The 21,859-nt window shown below is 37.9% G+C and overlaps 2 protein-coding genes across 2 annotated transcripts in view; both read left to right on the top strand.

Moving 5' to 3' along the window:
• The window catches only part of LOC128378196 (interferon-induced very large GTPase 1-like), a 53,716-nt gene that overhangs the window by 5,904 nt on the left and 25,953 nt on the right, over nt 1-21,859 (top strand). The window lies entirely within an intron of this gene.
• On the top strand, nt 620-21,531 carry LOC128378197 (interferon-induced very large GTPase 1-like). Its single transcript, XM_053337639.1, has 3 exons — nt 620-725; nt 824-5,768; nt 21,479-21,531. The coding sequence occupies exon 2, from the start codon at nt 824-826 to the stop codon at nt 5,669-5,671; it is 4,848 nt and encodes a 1,615-aa protein (XP_053193614.1). The 5' UTR covers nt 620-725; the 3' UTR covers nt 5,672-5,768; nt 21,479-21,531.

The following is a 21,859-nucleotide window of genomic DNA, read 5'->3' as shown; positions in this document are numbered from 1 at the left end:
AAAGCTCTCAATTTACCAGTCGATCTTCGTTCCTACCCCCACCTATGGTCATGAGCTTTGGGTAGTGACCGAAAGAACAAGATCGCGGGTACCGAAATGAACTTTCTCCGTACAGTGGCTGTGCTCTCCCTTAAGATAGGGTGAGAAGCTCAGTTATCCAGAGGGAGCTCGGAGTAGACCTGCTGCTCCTCCGCATCGAGAGGAGCCAGATGAGGTGGCTCGGGCATCTAGTAAGGATGCCTCCCGGACGCCTCCCTGGTGAGGTGTTCAGGGCACGTCCCACCGGTAGGAGACCCCGGGGAAGACCCAGGACACATTGGAGAGACTATGTCTCTCAGCTGACCTGGGAACGCCTCGGGATCCCCCGCGAAGAGCTAGACAAAGTGGCTGGGGAGAGGGAAGTCTGGGCTTCTCTACTTAGGCTGCTGCCCCCGCGACCCGACCCTGGATAAAGCGGAAGAAAACGGTACGGTACGGTAATTCTGGTAATTCTGGTAATTCTAAAAACCATTTGAGGGAATTGAAGTCAAATCGAACATGCTTTGGTCTTTGTAGGAGCAGAGCATGGTCAGCAGTGTCAAATGCTTGAATCTAATACTTGAACATTTATAACAGTAACCACAGTACATTGATTCAGTAGTACACAGCTCTGTCGCCTTGGTAATGCCTTTCATTGTTTTACTGTAGGTCCCTTACATACAGATGTGGATGGAAACAGGGATGAGGTAAGGAATTCAAAATGAAATCCTATTTACTTAGCCTACCTATAACTTAGTCTTTAATCTTATCATACCGTATATAATTGTTTACTTATTATTTACAGATGTCAGAGAAGACTTTAGAAGAGATCAACATGAAGGAGAAATATCAAAGAGAAAGTGAAAAACTGCTCAGCAGACTTCACCTTCAAGACAAATATGAACAAAAGTTGACACCAGCAGATTTTCTTAGAATAAATCGATCTGTAAAACAGCACCATGACACATCCGAGAAAGATCTAGCTCATACTTTTCTTCAGAGGTTGATGATGTTAGACTACAGAGCCAGATATATTCCTGTAAAACAAGACAGTACTGGGGGGAGCAACCCAAAGCAACAGCATACAAAAACAGGTGATGACTTTGATGTTCTTTTTAGTACCAGTCTAGAGTCTGATCAGCCAAAACAGTCTCATGTACATCCAATGGATGTTCAAATGGCAGTATATCACTGCTCAGACAGCTTTCTGAAGCAGAATATGATCACAAAGCTATCACAGTGTCAGTACGCCTTACCTTTCCTTGTTCCTGACCCAGTCACATTGGATATTGAGTGTCCTCTGTGGACATTCAGACAAATAATGAAAAGCTGGAAGATAACTGAAACCAAAGATGATTCAAACATTGTCACCATGAAGAGTATTCCCATTTACAAAGCTGAGACGCCCATGGTGTCATTTTTCCGTCTTGGTTCACTGTCACTGTCTAAATCTCAGCTGATGAACACTTTGATCAACGACCGTCACAGCACCTTCTTCCACAGAAACTGTCCAGGAAGCACCAAATCTCGCCATTTGATGGATGGTGTGGCAGAAATTGCCTGGTACTGCCCTGCTGGGAAACCCAATGATGCCTTCACTGACTGCATTGCCTTCTGTAATCTTCATGGTGATGCTCTGATGATTGAAAAACAGCGTGAAATACTGATGGAAAAATCTTCAGTCAATGTTGTTCTGTTACCAACTCTGGAGAGAGGTGACAAAAGTTGGACAGTTGTCTCAGCCCTTCTCAAGTCTCCAGAACCTCTGATATGTCTCATTGTTGATAATGAGTGTGGTGCAGTTGAGATGAAAGAGGGAAAATACAAAATGGGTCTGAAAGACAGAAGCTGGTCAGATGTTTCTGAAGAACTGAAAGGAATTATTGGAAAAATCTTGTCTAGACCACATGCATCCTTCCAGCTAGAAACCATGGCTGAGGTCTCTGGAATCAGAGTGGATGAAGATGACACAGTCTGCCGAAAAGGAAAAACTGCTGCTATGAAAATAGTGGATTTACTTCAAGGGATGGATGTTTCAAAGATCAAAGATAAATATCTCCCTTGTCAAGGCCGACTGTGGCATGATTGGTGCAAAATAAACAAGGAACAGTATCACCTCAAAGGAAATATTGAGAAGGAGAAATGCAAAAAGCAACAGAAATTGGAGGAAATACGTCAAGAACAATGTTCTGCTTCCTGTAGTAAACTGATGAAGTTGTTCACTGAAAGCCTCTCATCTCTGCCATCAGAAGAAAAAGAATATTTCCTGAAATGGACTCAGATCTTACTGGATGCACTCTCCACAGATGATCTGTCCTCAATTCTCCAAAAGTATGATGAGAAGTGGTCTGAGGTTTTGACTTTGAAGAAGAAGCATGATAAATCAAAACAGCTAATGAGCAAGCAAACTGAGCTTGAGGAAATATCAGAAAAACTGCAGTCAGCTACTTTTGGCTTAGAGCACATCTTTAGAGAAATCGGACAGATCTATGAAGCCCATAAATCTTTGCAGGAACAAACAGAGATGGAAGAGACTGACTGGTCTAAATACCCTGAGCTCGCTGCAGAGCTGATGATATCAGGACACCCAATGGAGCTGATGGATGGTGATGCAGGTCATGTGCCTTTAACATGGATCTCTAGTCTTTTAGATGAAGTCATCAAGAAACTGGGCGACAAGAGAGTTTTTGTTCTGTCAGTTTTAGGCGTACAAAGCAGTGGAAAATCCACCATGTTGAATGCCATGTTTGGATTACAGTTTGCTGTAAGTGCTGGCAGGTGCACCAAGGGTGCCTTCATGCAGCTGGTCAAAGTGTCAGAGGAGAAGAAGAAAGACTTTAAGTTTGACTATGTTCTAGTGGTGGACACTGAAGGCCTGCGTGCTCTTGAGCTGGCAGGTAACGCCACTCTTCACCATGACAATGAACTGGCAACATTTGTCGTTGGTCTGGGAAACATGACATTGATCAACATCTTTGGAGAGAATCCAGCTGAGATGCAAGATGTCCTGCAGATTGTTGTTCAGGCTTTCATGAGGATGAAGAAAGTTAAACTTTCTCCAACTTGTGTGTTTGTTCACCAGAATGTTTCAGATATTGGAGCTGCAGAGAAAAACATGGATGGAAAGAGACGACTGCAAGAAAAACTGGACCAGATGGCTAAACTAGCTGCCAAAGAGGAGGTTTGTGATGCTGAATGCTTCAATGATGTCATTAAATTTGATGTCCAGAAAGACGTGAAATACTTTGCCCAATTGTGGGAGGGAAGTCCACCCATGGCTCCTCCAAATCCAGGTTATAGTGAGAGCATCCAGGATTTAAAGAACATCATCCTTTCTAAAGCTTCACAGTCTGCTGGGACGACTCTCTCACAGTTCAAAAGCAAAATAAAGGACCTGTGGAATGCTCTACTGAAAGAAAACTTTGTTTTCAGTTTCAAAAACACACTTGAAATTGCAGTGTACAGAAAACTTGAGGTCCAATATGCGAACTGGACCTGGACCCTGAGGAGCAATATGTTGACCATTGAGAACCAGCTTCATACCAGGATTGAAAATGGAAAACTTGACAATGTGGAGCTCAGCTATCTTTTTAAAGAAATGAGCAAAACATATGAAGAAATTAAGAAAGGCATGAAGGTGTACTTTGATGATGACAGAGACAAAGAAATGTTAGTTCAGTGGCGAGGTCGATTTGAAAGCAAAATCAAAGAGTTTCATGATGAACAGGTGAGAGGAGTTAAAAGAAAACTGGATGAGGTCATTCAGCAGAAGAAGGCTTGTAAAAAGATGGATGACAAGAAGACAGAGTTTGAGAAGAAACTGCTACAAAAGAGCAAAGAGCTCGCTCAGCAGTTAAAAGACAAGGCCAAAGATGAAGAGGAACTCCAAAAGCAGTTCAACAGTGTTTGGAGTGGCTGGGTTACCGAATTCACGGGAGACACAAAACCTATTGAGGACATCAACCTGGAAGAAGAGCAAATGTCCATCCTTCAGGAGCTCAGTATTGATTGGTCTCTTATTGATGATTCAAAGAGCTGTGAAAACTACAAAGACATATCAAAGATTGGGGATTATTATGAGTATGTAACCCTGAACAAGAACCAAGAGCTCTGCAACGAAAGCCAACGATACCAAGATGATAAGAGGCAAAACAGGAACACAAAAGGGCAAGGAAGATTGACAACTGCATGGGTGTCCTTGAAACATTTTTTGGGATATGGATCAACAGGACAAAAAGAACCACTGAAATCAAGAGAAGATTTTCCATATGAAGAACAAGATCTGATCAGATCCCTCATTGATCATGTTGAACAACAGTCTATTGACACAATTAAGAGCAAACCTGTAGCTACAAGAGGCTACAGTCCAACTTACTTGCAAGAAGTGGCCAAAAATGTCAAAGAGAAAGTGACAGAATTTGAATCAGAGAGGAAATATGCTCTGAAGAAGGAGTTTACAGTTGATCTATTACTGTATGTTTTTGACAAGGCAGGAAGTTGGATTTCAGACTCACACAACAAATTCAGGAAGAGCAATGATGCTGTAACTTTTATAGAAAGCAAAAAAATGCAGTATTACAACATTTTCAGAAGTTTCTACAAAGGAAACTCATCTGCTGTTGTGCTTGGAGAACTGATCTGTGAAAAACTGAAGGTTTCTACTGTTAAAGCTGTCTGTAACAAAACTGCCATTGATCTCGCTGGAGAGATGAGGTGCAGTTTCCCAGCATTCAGTGGGAACAGGTTGAACTTGGAGAAACATGTGTTGAAGTCACTGGCAAAGAAAGAAGACTTTGATGGTTTCATCAACTACATCCGACGCCCAAGGAGCCAAGTAGAGAGTTTCATAAAAGAGGAAGTAGAGAGATACATCTACCCAAAACACAAAGCCAAAGCACAGAAAATACTCAAGAAAAATGTTGAAGACATCAATAAACTTGTGAGACAAGCTTTGTTCGATGCAACAGAAAAAGTCAAAACTCGGAGCGGAAACACAGACATGTGGCTGAAGGAATTTTCCAGTTTGCTCAAAGATGTGCTGACATTTGACGCCATTAGTTCTGAAAATTTCAATGAAATAAACAAATTTGACTTTCTTAAAGAAGAGATAAAGAAAGGACTTACATCTATCATTGAAGAGCTAGGCAGCCTCTCTTTGGAAAAGATGAAGGAATTCAGGCTGAAGCCAGATCAAATCCTCATTGATCAGCTGTGTAACTGCTGCTGGGTAACTTGTCCATTCTGTTCAGCTGTTTGTACAAACACCTTGGAAAATCACAGTCCTGAAGATCACAGTGTGCCTTTTCATCGACCCTCTGGGATCAAAGGATGGCACTTTAGAAACACGGTGGAGATGTGCATTGATTTTTGTACCACCAATGTTGCAAGTGATCGCAGTTTTTACCCTCGTCATGATTCAGACAAGTTCATTCCCTTTAAACAGTACCGTACTGGTGGCCCAGAATATGCTAACTGGAGAATTACTCCTGATGAGTCTAAGCTAGCGTACTGGAAATGGTTTGTATGTCGATTTCAAGAGCAGCTGGAAGACCACTATTCCTACAAATTCCAGGGGTTTGGTGAAATTCCCACCGAGTGGAAAAGGTACTCTAAAAAAGAAGCTATTAAAAGTCTGGATGAAATGTGTCAGTGAGCTGACACAGGACAACTACAACCCTTCTGAAAATTATGACACTTTTGTTTGCTAAAAGACAGCATTTTCAGATTTTTGGTGATTTTATAATTGACAGGTGAATTTGATTTCTTGCTTGAAGTGAACATAAACAAAAGAACGCAGAAGAGCATTAGTCATTATTCATATCTACAGGGTTGGTTACATCTGTAAATGACAGCTATTTCCATCCAAAAAAGGACATTTATATGTGTTTCTGAGCAATTATGAGTTGTCAGGGAAATAAGATAAAACAACGTGTTTTTGCATTATTGTTTTACAGGATGCACAAAAACAGAAAAATATAATCAGCACAATATTTTCGGAAATCATGTACATATTACCTTATTAAATGTTTGCAGTATAAAAATCTTGTCTAGGAGTCATGATTAACATGACCACAACTATTCTATTCTATTAATGTATTTCAACTCTTGTTTTATTTTATATTTCAGTTGTGTATTGGCTGTATGCTATTATGGGCCTAAATCCTGAAATATATATCTTGGGTTTTAGTTTAATCATTAGTTGTTTTTGTTTGTTTGTTTGTTTGTTTTACAATATGTATGAAATACAAAGAAATGTGCAAGATGTCTGAGCTGAAACATTTTCATTATGTTGAACTCATCACAAAGTTATTACAACATGAACAATGTTTTCATTGCTGTATAATAAATCTTAACCTGTATATTTTAATACATTTTTGGGGACTGGAGAGAGATAATTGATCAAACTGTTAAATATGACATCAAAAAAACATAACATTTGAATTTTCTAAACTTCAATCAACATGGAAAGAGTTGTTAGAGATATGTCAGAAATTATGGACTTTTTTATACAATAAGGCATGGAAACCATATTTTTTCTTATACACATTTCTAAATATTAAATCTGAAAATAACGTCAAACAAATGTTATGATTTTAACTGCTTCTCTTGTAACTTTCTTTGAAGTTGAATGTGTATGTTAAAGAACATATCAAATGTAATTGATGAAAGACACTTTATATTGCCAAAATATTCATATGTTTTCATATTATTATGTGTTCAGTTGAATTTGTTCTATATTATGTTAATCTCATTTTATCTAATCTGTTATTGTATCCATATATGAATGAGTTTTGCTGTTTTGTATAATTAGACTTCTGCTATTGAATGTGATGATATCCACTGTCCACAGTCATGATAAAAATAAATACTATACTGAAATACCAAGTTTTTCTTCTCGGCATTATAAATGCAGAAGTAACTATTTATAAAGTGGATACATTTGGGGGGTTTTGTAAAACACTGAAAGCTTCCTGCATCAAACAGAATGACTTCTTTTGCTTTCAGCCTGGTCAAAGTCAGATTAGTTTTTAGGTTCTTCCCCCAGTGTTTGAGGTGATTTTTGTTTAGCAAAGCAGAAGGGATGTCAAGAGCCTTATACTGCATGTTCATTGTCATTAGATATCTCCACATATATATGGTCTAAACTGAATAAGATCCTTTTCAAATTTATAGGCCTATGGAAAAATAAGCCCCATAAACATAAAAAGTCAGTTCTTTCTAACTCCTTAGCTGAAGGATGACTTAACGTTTTGACTCTAACAGTATTTAGCCTAACCAAATTGTGAATATCAGTTGGATTAAAGATATCTGACGAATTCAAATAGTAGTTGTTTTACCAACTATTTTTTCAGTAAAATTCATAGTCTTAATTTTCTGTTGCAATGTCTTTACTTTGTTAGAAAACTCCCTGTAAACTATAAACATTCATCAGCAAATGGGAAGTTGATGGATGTTAGGCCTGTTGATATGATGATTATTGATGACTATTCAATATTACAGTTATCTGGTTAGAAGAGACTATGGGCCTTCTTTTAATGATCTTTAGCCATAGTGCATGTAAGGTTGTTACTTTAGTGTTTTGGGCATAATGGTAAATCAATTAGGGTGTCATCTCCCATTCCATTACCATTATATTGACGCATTTGCCAAGCAATGTGTTTCAAGTATAAAATTTGAGTTACATTTTTTGAAAAGAAAGTGAGTTGATGAGCTGCTAATCTGACATGTAATTCATTAAAAGGAAGAATATGGAGTTATAACCGACCACAGGTGTGTGTGGTTATACTGCTGTAGCCTGGTGTCATCAGCTGATTTAATAAACAGTGTGCTGCATCTCAGAAGCTGAAGGTTTATCAACATATCAGTTATACTGCCGTCAGATTTTATGAACTGGAGGAGAAACTTTTCATAGTCACAACATTTATATAATATATTATAAGTGAATCAGCATCACATATTGTACAACACAACAGAAGAACTTGAATGATGAAATATGATCTATCTTTTTTTTCTTGCACAAATTCAGTGCAATTGATTTACTTTGTGTATAGAAAGGTCACTAATTCCCATTCCTGTTTTGACTTTTAACTTAAATTAGTTTTTTGTTTTTTTTAGTAGAGAGAACAGTATAGTGCAGGTGAAATGTTGACTTTAACTTGATGAGAGTGATAAAATGAAGAACAGTAGAGTTTTAGAATATAAATCCAAAATAAAATTCTCAATGGGTTCATCACTACTGGCAACCCACTTTACATTATAGTCAACATTATTCATAAAATCACTTTTGTAAATAAACATGAACCCTTAAAGAGGCTACAGCTTTGCAAATTGAAAGTTCATTGTTCAAAGAGGCGTGTGCTACCATGTTTGGTTAATGATAAATTTAGTGCCTTAGGTTTTGTTTTCCTCCGAAGTCACAAGGTTTCAGGGGAAATCATGAGTCACCACTGCTGTTCTTTCACTGGACTTTGTCATCCCTGATATTAAAGAGATGTGGCTTCTTAAGCTTACACATTACATCAAATGGAAAGCAGGGAGGAGCTGTTTATAAGGAACACACCCACAACTGAATGATATATTCTGATCCCGGTAACAGGAAGCATTTCTTACAAAGCAGTCACATCTAGACAAAACAGGCAGAGCTATAAAAACACAAAACAAAGGTAAGTTTCTTTATATTATTTATCAGCTGAAAAACAAGCAGTGCCCGTGAAATATATATTTGTTGGCAAAGCAAGCAGACACATTTGGCTATAAAAAGGATCAAATGAAAGAAACTGTTTGGCATTTTTCCACATTTTAAAATTTGCAACTTTTTCCTTGCCGTGAAATGTTCAGTATGTTCACCAATATGAGCCATCTGTTATACATAGTACTTGTCTTTGTCTAATACTCCAGTCAGCTTGAAAGGCGATTCACACTTGCAGTAATATTTTAGTTTAGTATTTGTCTATGTGACTTTGTCCTGTCACTCTGTAAAGCATGAGGAGCAGATAAAATGGAGGCAGAAGACGATGACAACACAGCAGCTGGAGAACAGACTGAAGACACATCTGTGACAAATGACAAAGGTAATGTAAAGGTTTGAAAATAAGGTTTAATTAAGCTAGGACAGCTAGCTAACCAAACATTATGTTTTTGATGCTCATCATGTGTGTTCTGTTTTTCCTACATTATCCTACACTACAGCTGAGGAGTTAGAGGAGAGTACAGCTGAAACAAAGGTAAAGACATTATTGTCATCATCAGTAACAGTATCCTGTTTTTCTGAAGTTGATCTGTTGATAGTTTAATCTGTTCCAGACATAACTGGTTAAATTCTATTTTCCCCAAATTTGAATTTCAAATAAAAATGTTAGTAGTGTTGCACAAACATCTGTCCAACTTTCCAGAAAGATCATCTGAGCTATTTTATTTTTGATTTCATCCTGAAGTGAAGAAGTTTGAGTTTTTTACCTTGCTCTCATTCACTTTATATTGTATGTATTGTGACACCGCTACTATTATATCTTCAGTTTATAATCTTATATTTTCTTTATTTATCTCAATGTGTCTAACCTGAGAAATTGATTGTAAAATTATATATAAAAAAAAAAAATCTGTTTTTGTAGTGTGGTCCAGTGAATGAACTCAGTGAAGCTGAACACTCAGAGAGAAAAGATGAAAGAACAACGATAGAAGAGTCTGAAATCACATCTGAAGAAGGAGCTGCATCAGATGAGAAAGGTAAAAATTTGAAGAGAACAGCAATACAGACGGTCATTTATAATGTTGAATGTGTCAATGTCAGTATCATCTTTATTTATATAGCACATGTAAAACAGTCAATGGCCTACCAAAGTCCTTTACAGTAAAATAAGCAGGAACAATAAAAACAATAAAAAAAACTATTTTAAAAAAGTTGAATGTGTGATAGAATGTGATCGATAGGTATGGCAGCAATCACTTCAGGGTGTGAGGACACTATTCAGGTGATAGTCCAGGTATAGAGTTTGACTGTTTGTGTGGTTCTGTAACAATAAAGCACAACAATACAGACTGATTAGTAATTAAGAATCTAGCATGGACATCAAGACAATGCTAAACTAGTCGTAATTTCACATATTTAACAGCTAACATACAGAGCCAGGGGTGGATTTTTCCCGGTGGGCCGATCAATAATGGGCCGATGGCTGACCGTTTTTATTTTTTATGTGCTGATTTAGTTCTCTCCTGGCCCAGGGGCAGAGATATGCACCGGCCCACAGAGCTCCGCTGCAGCCTGCAGACACAGCAGAGGCCCATTGGCTTGTCTGTCTAAAGAATGCCTGGCCCAATGGCCCACCCACACATGTTCTAGACCCCCACCCATTCAATCACCTTTAATGACAAGCAGTCATAATGAGAGAGTTTTAGTTTTAGCCTGCACGCGGATTGTAGTGGGCCGAAAAGGTCCAGGGCTGAATTTTTGTCCCAGTCCAGGCATGTACAGAGCTGAAAGATAGTAACAATGGTGTAAAAGATAGTTATTAGCAAACACTGGATACATGCTCAAACTGCATAAAAATGATTGTCTCCATAACTGTCCCTAGCCATGATCTAATAAGTATAGAGTGTACATTTGCATAAGCAACAGAAAAATAGCAATTCAAATGTGCAGAATGAATTATCTAGCATGATATAATAGTATAACACTCAAACTATTACAGACTTTACAATCTGGTAGCTAGCTCTTAATCATAGCATGTTTCTAAAATTCTCAATAATCAAATTAAAAACTATTTCCAGTATATATTATTTTATATATTTTAAGGTTCTAATTCAGATGAAAATTAAAGTGTTGATGGGCAAACACCCCAAAATTCAAGACAAGCTGCATCATAAAATAATTTTATGCCATTCATATGTATGGAGAACAGACAGGGGGTTAGCTGCTCAGGCAGAGGAAATCTCTAATGTGCATGCTCTCAACAGTTCAGCAGCACACATGCTCTGTGATAAATCTCATGAATATCCAAAATCCATTAATGAAAATAATAGTATGAAAATAAATATGGAATTATGAAAAGTATTGGTATGGTTTTTATATTTCATAAATCTATTTAATATTGAACACTTCATAGTTGGCTGAACCTCAACAGATGATTATTAATAATCTTCTTCATCATACTAATAAGAATACCATCACATTTGTGACATTGTCAGTATCACAGGATATCTTTCAGTCATTTTGAGAAATATGTTCCTTCCTTAAAGAAGTTATCAGACAGAAACATTTTTAGTATTCAGTAGGCCTACATGCCTCTAGATAACATCTACAATGTGTTTGAAGTTGTATGACTCCTTCAGGTCCTTGTCATTGATTAGGCCTACTGTACAGTTAATCCTACTTATTAATTTATTAAGTGAAATTAAATAAAACCAACAGCTCAACTGAGCTGTATTTGTATTCTGTGCCAGTTAAAGTCAAATGACGTCCTTATTGATAATACTTGCCCCAGTGAGCTCTGTTAAACCTCCAACACACACCTGCTGTCTGAAAGAGCACTTTGGCACTGTTGGCAGTTACAGTAAATCCATCACACAAGTAGAACTGACTAATCTGAAATACTGTGTGAGTTTCTAGTCAGACTCCTTTTCAGTGTATGTGCTCAGTGAGCAATCTTCATCAGTCTCAGTCTCTTGACATGAAGTTTTAGATCTGAATTGAGCTCATTAAATTTGAATATTGTTCACTGAATGTGTGGAATATTATATAATAATATAATATCTATAAATAATAATAATATCTAAAAATATCTTATTGGAAATTACATTTTTGAAACAGACTTTTGAGCTTTATGAAAATCAGGAATTTTATTGTACAGTAAAAGGTTTGTCAGATTATATTTAAGTCAAGTTTCAAACACTGTATGACTTTGCCTTTGACCATTCAGCAGGAGAGGTTGATGAAGTTAAAGAAGTCCACAATGAAAGCAGCAGTGACAGTGAGCAGACTGTAGAGGAGAGCAACAGACTGGAGTGCACAAGTCAAAGTGTTGAAAGAGAAATCAACAAATGTAAGAAATACTTTCATTCATTCCTTTTTTTTGAATGTATTTCAGAAAGAAATGTCAATGATTACAACATATTGATGTTGTTCTTTATTTTGTTTCAGTGACGCCTGAGCTCACACTTGTGTTAGTTGGTGAAACAAATTCCATTGAGATTGGATCAAAAAACATCTTCTTTGACCATGACGAGCAAACAAATGTTGAACAGTTTTCATCCAAACTGTATGATTTGTGTGGTCGATACATATCTGTCATTAACATGCTTGGTCTTCAAAGCATTGACAAAGTCCCATTAAACAGAGGAATCCATGCCTTTCTCTTACTGTTACCAAATGGTCTGCATAGCAGCCAGTACAGTTCAGGAGTGCAGTGGTTAGAAAAAGCTTTTGGGAAAGAATCACTTGCTTATTTAATGACAGTAGTGACTCATAAGTCAGATGAATCATGTGAAAGTGCAGTGACAGACCTGAAAGCCAACAGCAGTTTCACTGAAAAAAGATACCACACATGTAAAAACAGTATGATGGATGGAAATGAGATCATAGCTCTGTTGGAAAAAATAGATGTGATGGTCTCTGAAAACGATCCACACTGCTACAGTGGACTGATGTGTGATGACACTAAAGAGCAGAAAGACCTGCTGGACCACAAATACCAGGAAGAAGGAAGGATCAATTCCTCTGAGTCTCAGCAAAATCCAACAGGTCAGATTTACATGAAAACTGTGCTTGATTACAACTTGGGTTTCATTTTTGTCAGTTGCTGAGGTTGTTATTGTACAAACAGACTGAATGTTAAAGTTTTAGTTGAAATAAAGTTTTTATCTGCAACATAAAATGCACAATTGTCTCCAAGCAAGTCTTGATAAAGCAGCTTTAAGTTGTAAAGAAAATATTTCAGTCCTATAAATTCAGGTATTTAATTTTCAACATTAAGCATTCAGTAGTGATGAAATTACACAATTAGGCATTCAGTTTCATATGAAATTCAAATCTTTAAGGATTTTTATTATGATTTTTTACTTTAACCAATAATCAGATTGTACAGTGAAAGGATTTTCAGATTATGTTTTAGTTAAGTTCAAACACTGTGGAAAAGTATAAAAACTCAATAAATTACTTTCTCATATTTGGAGGCTTTGACCATTCAGCAGGAGAGATTGATGAAGTTAAAGAAGTCTGCAATGAAAGCAGCAGTGACAGTGAGCAGACTGTAGAGGAGAGCAACAGACTGGAGTGCACAAGTCAGAGTGTTGAAAGGGAAATCAACAAATGTAAGAAATACTTTCATTCATTCCCTTGTTTGTATTGTATTTCAGAGAAATATCAAAAAGTGTGCCATTTTACTGATTGCAATATATTGGTGTTCTTTATTTTTTTTCAGTGACGCCTGAGCTCACACTTGTGTTAGATGGTGACACAAATTCAACTGAGATTGAATCAAAAAACATCTTACTTGACAGTATGATGGATGGAAATGAGGTAATAGCTCTATTGGAAAAAATAGATGTGATGGTCTCTGAAAACGATCCACACTGCTACAGTGGACTGATGTGTGATGACACTAAAGAGCAGAAAGACCTGCTGGACCACAAATACCAGGAAGAAGAAAGGATCAATTCCTCTGAGTCTCAGCAAAATCCAACAGGTGAGATTTACATGAAAACTGTGTTTGATTACAAATTGGGTTTCATTTTTGTAAGTTTGAAAACACTGAACTAATAACAAAATTATTGCTGAGGTTGTTATTGTTGTTATGGTTGTATTTGTTAAGGTCATTGTTTTATACTATTACTATAGCAATTATAGTGATTGTTTCCAAGATGTTTTACTGTAAACTTGTCAACAGGTCTTGATAAATTATAGGTATTATAACATCCTGTAGCACTAAAAAAAGAAAAAAGCAACAAAAAATGTAAAATCAATGTGCAATCTGCTTTCTACACATTTCTTCCACTAGATGAGTTGGAGAAGAATGAATCTGAACTCAAGATAAAGGTGAGCTCTTACATTTTAATATATAACCAAATTAGACACTATAGAAAGTGACTTCAGCAGAGTTAATTTAGGTAATAAACAATAATATAAACCATTTATAAAAAGATTTTTTAATCTGAGTTTTAACAGAGAAAATGTACATTTAAACACTCGCTACACATTCACTCTCCCAAGGCAAAAAGAAAAAGAAGCTGAAAATAGCAAAGTTATTCAAAAGTCACAAACAAGTAAAGTTTGTTTATCCTTTTAACAATGTAAGAAAATCACTCCTATACAAGACAGGATTCAAGTTTCTTTGTCCATTTTTCTGTATACCCGTGTTTTTCCAGGGGAGCACAGTCTTTCTGGCCCACAGAAGTCCAAAGTAAATAAGCCATGATTACTGTACTGTCTTTGGGGCAATTCCAACCACATAAGAGAAAAAGCTTCACCACTTACAGAGTTTATACATGATTCAATAAACTTTCTTCCACAATTCCTGTCGCATGTTTAGTTTTAAACATGTTACATCAGAATCTTCTCTGTAGTAATAGCCTGGTGAAATAAAGGGAAAATAAATTCACCTGTTTTCTCAGTGTGATCCACTGAATGAACCAGATGACGTTGAACACTCAGAGAAGAAGGATGACAGCACAACATCAGGTGGAGAGCCTCACGTAAAGTCTTCAACAGCATTTGCAGATGAGAAAGGTAAATATTTAAATATTATATATATATATATATATATATATATATTTATCAGTAAAAGAAGCAAACATTTGCTGCTGGCCACCCTAGCGGCTAACTTGCTCAAATTAGGTTGATTTGGTATTCCTCTATGATTTTTGTGCTTATACCATGTACCCGTAGGCTACGTAGCTAGGTGTCTTTATCTGTCTGTTTTATTTGTGTTTGTTGCTGAAACCATAGACTGTATAAAAGAAATGGACGTAACATCCGTGACGTCACCCATTGGTTTGTGGACTGCTGCTCTGAAGCCAATAGTTTCGGATCTGGGCAGCACCGTCTTGAAAATTTCAGGTGCATGCTGGGAAAAAAAACACAGATTCTACTTATATGGGCATGAGGCGGAGCGATGGGCGGGCCATGGGCGGAGTGGGGAGGTTGCAAGGGCTGGATCTCGAGGACATAGGGCAATCAATCTGTCAATCACATTGTAGCCACGCACTAATGCATACCCTGCTTTATCGTCAAATATAAAATCAGGGAGGCCAAAATTTCACAAATGAACATCATACTGCATTGAAGAAGGCTTTAAACTAGCAATTGAGACCATAAACACATTTTGAAAACGTTTACTGAGGTTAGAAAGCGACACCGTTGCTATGCGGACGCTCCGACGCTCTGACGCCGTCCTTTTGAAGTTCTGCGTCGAGGGAACGTGTTGCTAGGGTGTGTGTGTGTGGTTTCAGAGGAATCTCTATCTGTATCCTTGTTTATCTTCCGGTCACAGTAGCATGTAGCATTGCGCTATGTGCTCTAACAACAGAAAACGCATACCTTTTGTTCATTATTAATAAATAAAGCAACTGCCGGAGGAACTGATGTTTTGACCGGACCAATCACAGCCCTTGCTGTCCGCGTTGCCGTGACGCATAGTTGGGATTTTTTAGAGGTGCATGTCAGGCTACAGCTTAGGGGTCCACGTCGACACAGAGGGCTACACGTAGCTACGCCGACGGTCCGATGCAGAAGCATAAATCAGGCTTTACTTCCGCGTTGGCCTCATTTCAGAGGACCAGAACTCCCCACCTTGCTGCAATACAATCGGGAGGTTGCAATGGGTTGCTTTATTTGAAAGACGGAACTTTCTTTATGCCGATTATGTGTCTGACTTCCTGTCTGGTGCAATCTGCTCTGTTGTGTTTGACACGATTTAAACTTGATTTATACTTCTGCGTCACGTCAACGGCGTAGCTACGTGTAGTCCTCTGTGTCGACACGGACCCCTACGCCGTAGACTGACGTACACCTCCAAAAAATTCTAACTATGTGTCACGGCAACGCGGACCGCAAGGGCTGTGATTGGTTTGCTTGGTAGCATAAAATATACAGAGTAATAATTAACAAATAGAACAATGTTGTGTGACAATCTAGTCAAAATAAATCTCATTACACTTAGCTCAATCTGCTGTGGAGCAAGTTTTTGTAAATACTTGTTATAGGAAAAAATAAGAACTGGCCATTACACAGAAATCATACCTAGGAAGGGACGAGAGATGGGTCCCTTTTAACTGAAACTTTTATCTTAAGAAAAACGAAAATTAATTAAACTAATAATTGAGCATTAATAATAGAAACCACAGTACACTGATTCAGCAGTACATTCTTCTGCACCTCTGGTAATGCATTTCATTGTTGTGGTGTAGGTACCTTACATACAGATGTTGATGGAAACAAGGATGAGGTAAGGAATTCAAAATGAAAGCCTAATTTCTTTATAACTCAGTCTTTAATCTTATTATACTGTATATAATTGTTTACTTATTATTTATAGAAGTCAGAGAAGACTTTTGAAGAGATCAACATGAAGGAGCAATATCAAAGAGAAATTGAAACACTGCTCAGCAGACTTCACCTTCAAGACAAATATGAACAAAAGTTGACACCAGCTGATTTTCTTAGAATAAATCGATCTGTAAAACAGCACCATGACACATCCGAGAAAGATCTAGCTCACACTTTTCTTCAGAGGTTGATGATGTTAGACTACAGAGCCAGATATATTCCTGTAAAACAAGACAGTCCTGAGGTGAGCCACTCAGAGCCAGAAAATACAAAAACAGAAGAAGATGACTTTGATGTTGTTTTTAGTACAAGTGCAGATTCTGATCAGCCAAAACAGTCTCATGTTCATCCAATGGATGTTCAAATGGCAGTATATCACTGCTCAGACAGCTTTCTGAAGCAGAACATGATCACAAAGCTATCACAGTGTCAGTACGCCTTACCTTTGCTTGTTCCTGACCCAGTCACATTGGATATTGAGTGTCCTCTGTGGACATTCAGACAAATAAGAAAAAGCTGGAAGATAACTCAAACCAGAGATGATTCAAACACTGTCACCATGAAGAGTATGCCCATTTACAAAGCTGAGACGCCCATGGTGTCATTTTCCCGTCTTGGTTCACTGTCACTGTCTAAATCTCAGCTGATGAACACTTTGATCAACGACCGTCACAGCACCTTCTTCCACAGAAACTGTCCAGGAAGCACCAAATCTCGCCATTTAATGGACGGTGTGACAGAGATTGCCTGGTACTGCCCTGCTGGAAAACCCAATGATGCCTTCACTGACTGCATTGCCTTCTGTAATCTTCATGGTGATGCTCTGATGATTGAAAAACAACGTGAAATACTGATGGAAAAGTCTTCAGTCAATGTTGTTCTGTTACCAACTCTGGAGAGAGGTGACAAAAGTTGGACAGTTGTCTCAGCCCTTCTCAACTCTCCTAAACCTTTCATTTGTCTCATTGTTGATAATGATTGTGGTGTAATAAAGATGAAAGAAGGAAAATACAAAATGGGTCTGAAAGACAAAAGCCACTCAGATGCCTGTGAAGAACTGAAAGGAATCATTGGAAAAATCTTGTCTAGACCACATACATCCTTCCAGCTAGAAACCATGGCTGAGGTCTCTGGAATCAGAGTGGATGAAGATGACATAGTTTGCCAAAAACGAAAAACTGCTGCTATGAAAATAGTGGATTTACTTCAAGGGATGGATGTTTCAAAGATCAAAGATAAATATCTCCCTTGTCAGGGCCAATTGTGGCATGATTGGTGCAAAATAAACAAGGAACAGTATCACCTCAAAGGGAACATTGAGAAAGAGAAATGTAAAAAACAACAGGAAATGAAGAAAATACGTCAAGAACAATGTTCTGCTTCCTGTAGTGAACTGATGAAGTTGTTCACTGAAAATCTCTTGTCTCTGCCATCAGAAGAAAAAGAGTATTTCCTGAAATGGATTCAGATTTTACTGGATGCACTCTCCACAGATGATCTGTCCTCAATTCTCCAGAAATATGATGAGAAGTGGTCTGAAGTCTTGGATTTGAAGAAGAAGCATGACAAATCTGATCAGCTAACACACAAGCAAACTGAGCTTGAGAAAATATCAAAAAAACTGCAGTCAGCTACTTTTGGCTTAGAGCACATCTTTAGAGAAATTGGACAGATCTATGAAGCTCATAAATCTCTGCAGGAGCAAATAAAGATGGAAGAGACTGACTGGTCTAAATACCCTGAGCTGGCTGCAGAGCTGATGATATCAGGACACCCAATGGAGCTGATGGATGGTGATGCAGGTCATGTGCCTTTAACATGGATCTCTAGTCTTTTAGATGAAGTCATCAAGAAACTGGGTGACAAGAGAGTTTTTGTTCTGTCAGTTTTAGGCGTACAAAGCAGTGGAAAATCCACCATGTTGAATGCCATGTTTGGATTACAGTTTGCTGTAAGTGCTGGCAGGTGCACCAAGGGTGCCTTCATGCAGCTGGTCAAAGTGTCAGAGGAGATGAAGAAAGACTTTAAGTTTGACTATGTGCTAGTGGTGGACACTGAAGGACTGCGTGCTCTTGAGCTGGCAGGTAACGCCACTCTTCACCACGACAATGAACTGGCAACATTTGTCGTTGGTCTGGGAAACATGACATTGATCAACATCTTTGGAGAGAATCCAGCTGAGATGCAAGATGTCCTTCAGATTGTTGTTCAGGCTTTCATGAGGATGAAGAAAGTTAAACTTTCTCCAAGTTGTGTGTTTGTTCACCAGAATGTTTCAGATATTGGAGCTGCAGAGAAAAACATGGATGGAAAGAGACGACTGCAAGAAAAACTGGACCAGATGGCTAAACTAGCTGCCAAAGAGGAGGATTGTGATGCTGAATGCTTCAATGACATCATTAAATTTGATATCCAGAAAGATGTGAAATACTTCGCCCAACTGTGGGAGGGAAGTCCACCCATGGCTCCTCCAAACCCGGGTTATAGTGAGAGCGTCCACGATTTAAAGAACATCATCCTCTCTAAAGCTTCACAGTCTACTGGGACGACTCTCTCACAGTTCAAAAGCAAAATAAAGGACCTGTGGAATGCCCTGATGAACGAAAACTTTGTTTTCAGTTTCAAAAACACACTTGAAATTGCAGTGTACAGAAAACTTGAGGTCCAGTATGGGAACTGGACCTGGGCCCTGAGGAGTAACATGCTGACCATTGAGAACCAGCTTCATACCAGGATTAAAAACAGAAAACTTGACAATGTGGAGCTCAGCTATCTTTTTAAAGAAATGAGCAAAACATATGAAGAAATAAAAAAAGATATGAAAGTGTACTTTAATGATGACAGAGACAAAGAAATGTTGGTTCAGTGGCGAGGCCGATTTGAAAGCAAAATCAAAGACTTTCATGATGAACAGGTGAGAGGAGTTAAAAGAAAACTGGATGAGGTCATCCAGCAGAAGAAGGCTCGTAAAAAGATGGAAGAAAAGAAGACAGAATTTGAGAAGAAGCTGCTGCAAAAGAGCAAAGAGCTTGCTCAGCAGTTAAAAGATAAGGCCAAAGATGAACAAGAACTCCAAAAGCAGTTCAACAGTGTTTGGGGTGTCTGGGTTACTGAATTAACTGGAGACACAAAACCTATTGAGGACATCAATCTGGAAGAAGAACAAATGTCCATCCTTCAGGAGCTCGGTATTGAATGTTCTCTTATAGATGAGTTAAAGAGATGTGAAAACTACAAAAAGATATCAAAAATTGGGGATTATTATGAATATGTAACCCCGAACAAGCACCAAGAGCTCTGCACCAAAGTTCAACAATCCCAGGACGATGAGTGGCAAAACAGGAACACAAGAAAGCAAGGAATACTGACAACTGCATGGGTGTCTTTTCAAAAATTATTTGGATATGGGTCAACACAACAAAAAGAACCACTTAAATCAAGAAAAGATTTTCCATATGAAGAACAACAACTGATCAGATCCCTTGTTGATACTGTTGAACAACAGACCATTGACATTATTAAGAGCAAACCTGTAGCTACAAGAGGCTACAGTCCAACTTACTTGCAAGAAGTTGCCAAAAATGTCAAAGAGAAAGTGACAGAGTTTAAATCAAAGAGGAAATATGCTCTGAAGAAGGAGTTTACAGTTGATCTATTACTGTATGTGTTTGACAAGGCAGGAAGTTGGATTTCAGAGTCACACAACACATTCAAGAAGAACAATGATGCTGTAACTTTTGTAAAAAGCAAAAAAACACAGTATTACAACATTTTTAGAAGTTTCTGCAGAGGAAACTCATCTGCTGTTGTGCTTGGAGAACTGATCTGTGAAAAACTGAAGGTTTCTACTGTTGAAGCTGTCTGTAACAAAACTGCCATTGATCTTGCTAGGGAGATGAAGTGCAGTTTCCCAGCATTCAATGGGAACAGGTTGAACTTGGAGAAACATGTGTTGAAGTCACTAGCAGAAAAAGAAGACTTTGATGGTTTCATCAACTACATCCAATGCCCAAGGAGCCAAGTAGAGAGTTTCATAAAAGAGGAAGTAAAGACATACATCTTCACAAAGTACAAAGCTAAAGCACAGAAAATACTCAAGAAAAATGTTGAAGACATAAATAAACTTGTGAAACAAGCTTTGTTCACTACAACAGAGAAAGTCAAAACTCAGAGAGGAAACACTGACATGTGGCTGAAGGAATTTTCCAGTTTGATAAAAGATGAGCTGACATTTGACACCATTAGTTCTGAAAATTTCGGTGACATAAACAAATTTGACTTTCTTAAAGAAGAGATAGAGAAAGGACTTAAATCCATCATTAAAGATTTGAACCGCCTCTCTTTGGAAAAGATGAAGGAATTCAGGCTGAAGCCAGATCAAATCCTCATTGATCAGCTGTGTAACTGCTGCTGGGTAACGTGTCCATTCTGTGCAGCTGTTTGTACAAACACCTTGGAAGATCACAGTCCTGAGAAACACAGTGTGCCTTTTCATCGATCAGGTGCAGTCCATGGATGTCAATTTAAAGACACAGATGAGATGAGCATCGAATTCTGTACAACAAAAGTTGCAAGTTTTTCACTTTGTTTCTTTCCTGGTGATTCAGATGAGTCCATTCCCTTTAAACAGTACTGGACTGGTGGCCCAAAATATGCTAACTGGAGTATCACCCCTGATGAGTCTAAACTGCCATACTGGAAATGGTTTGTATGTCGATTTCAAAAGCAGCTGGAAGACCACTATAACTTAAAAATGCAGGGCGATGGTGAAATTCCAGATGAGTGGAAAAGGTACTCTAAAAAAGAAGCTATTAAAAGTCTGGATGAAACGTGTCAGTGAGCTGAGTGACACTGCTTTGTTTTCAAAAACCAAAGTACTACTACACAGCATTTTCAGACTTTTGCTGATTTTGTAATTGACAGGTGAATTTGTCTGTGACAAAGAATATAGAAGGTGATTAGACTTTTATACAGACTTATATATATATAATATAATATATAATATAATCTCGTAATCTCATAATAATATATCTCGTTTGAAGTGAACATAAACAGTGAACATAAACAGAAGGAAATTCCCAATAAGTGGAAAAGGTACTCTAAAAAAGAAGCTTTTAAAAGTCTAGATTAAATGTGTGAGTGAGCCAACACAACACAAACTACAACTCTTTTAACTCAATTATGACACTGTTTTTTCTTTTTCTTTTTCAAAAACCAAAGTAATACAGTGTTTTCAGATGTATGCCAATTTTATACTTGACATGCTTGAAGTGAACATGAAGAAAGGACAATTAGAAGATGTGT

This window comes from Scomber japonicus, chromosome 18, assembly GCF_027409825.1.
Source record: "Scomber japonicus isolate fScoJap1 chromosome 18, fScoJap1.pri, whole genome shotgun sequence".
NCBI classification, from domain to species: Eukaryota; Metazoa; Chordata; class Actinopteri; order Scombriformes; family Scombridae; genus Scomber; species Scomber japonicus.
This window is presented reverse-complemented; position numbering and strand designations above follow the sequence as displayed.

Excerpts from the sequence above, each read along its gene's own strand:
- LOC128378197 (XM_053337639.1), top strand. The coding sequence starts at position 824 with ATGTCAGAGAAGACTTTAGAAGAGATCAACATGAAGGAGAAATATCAA.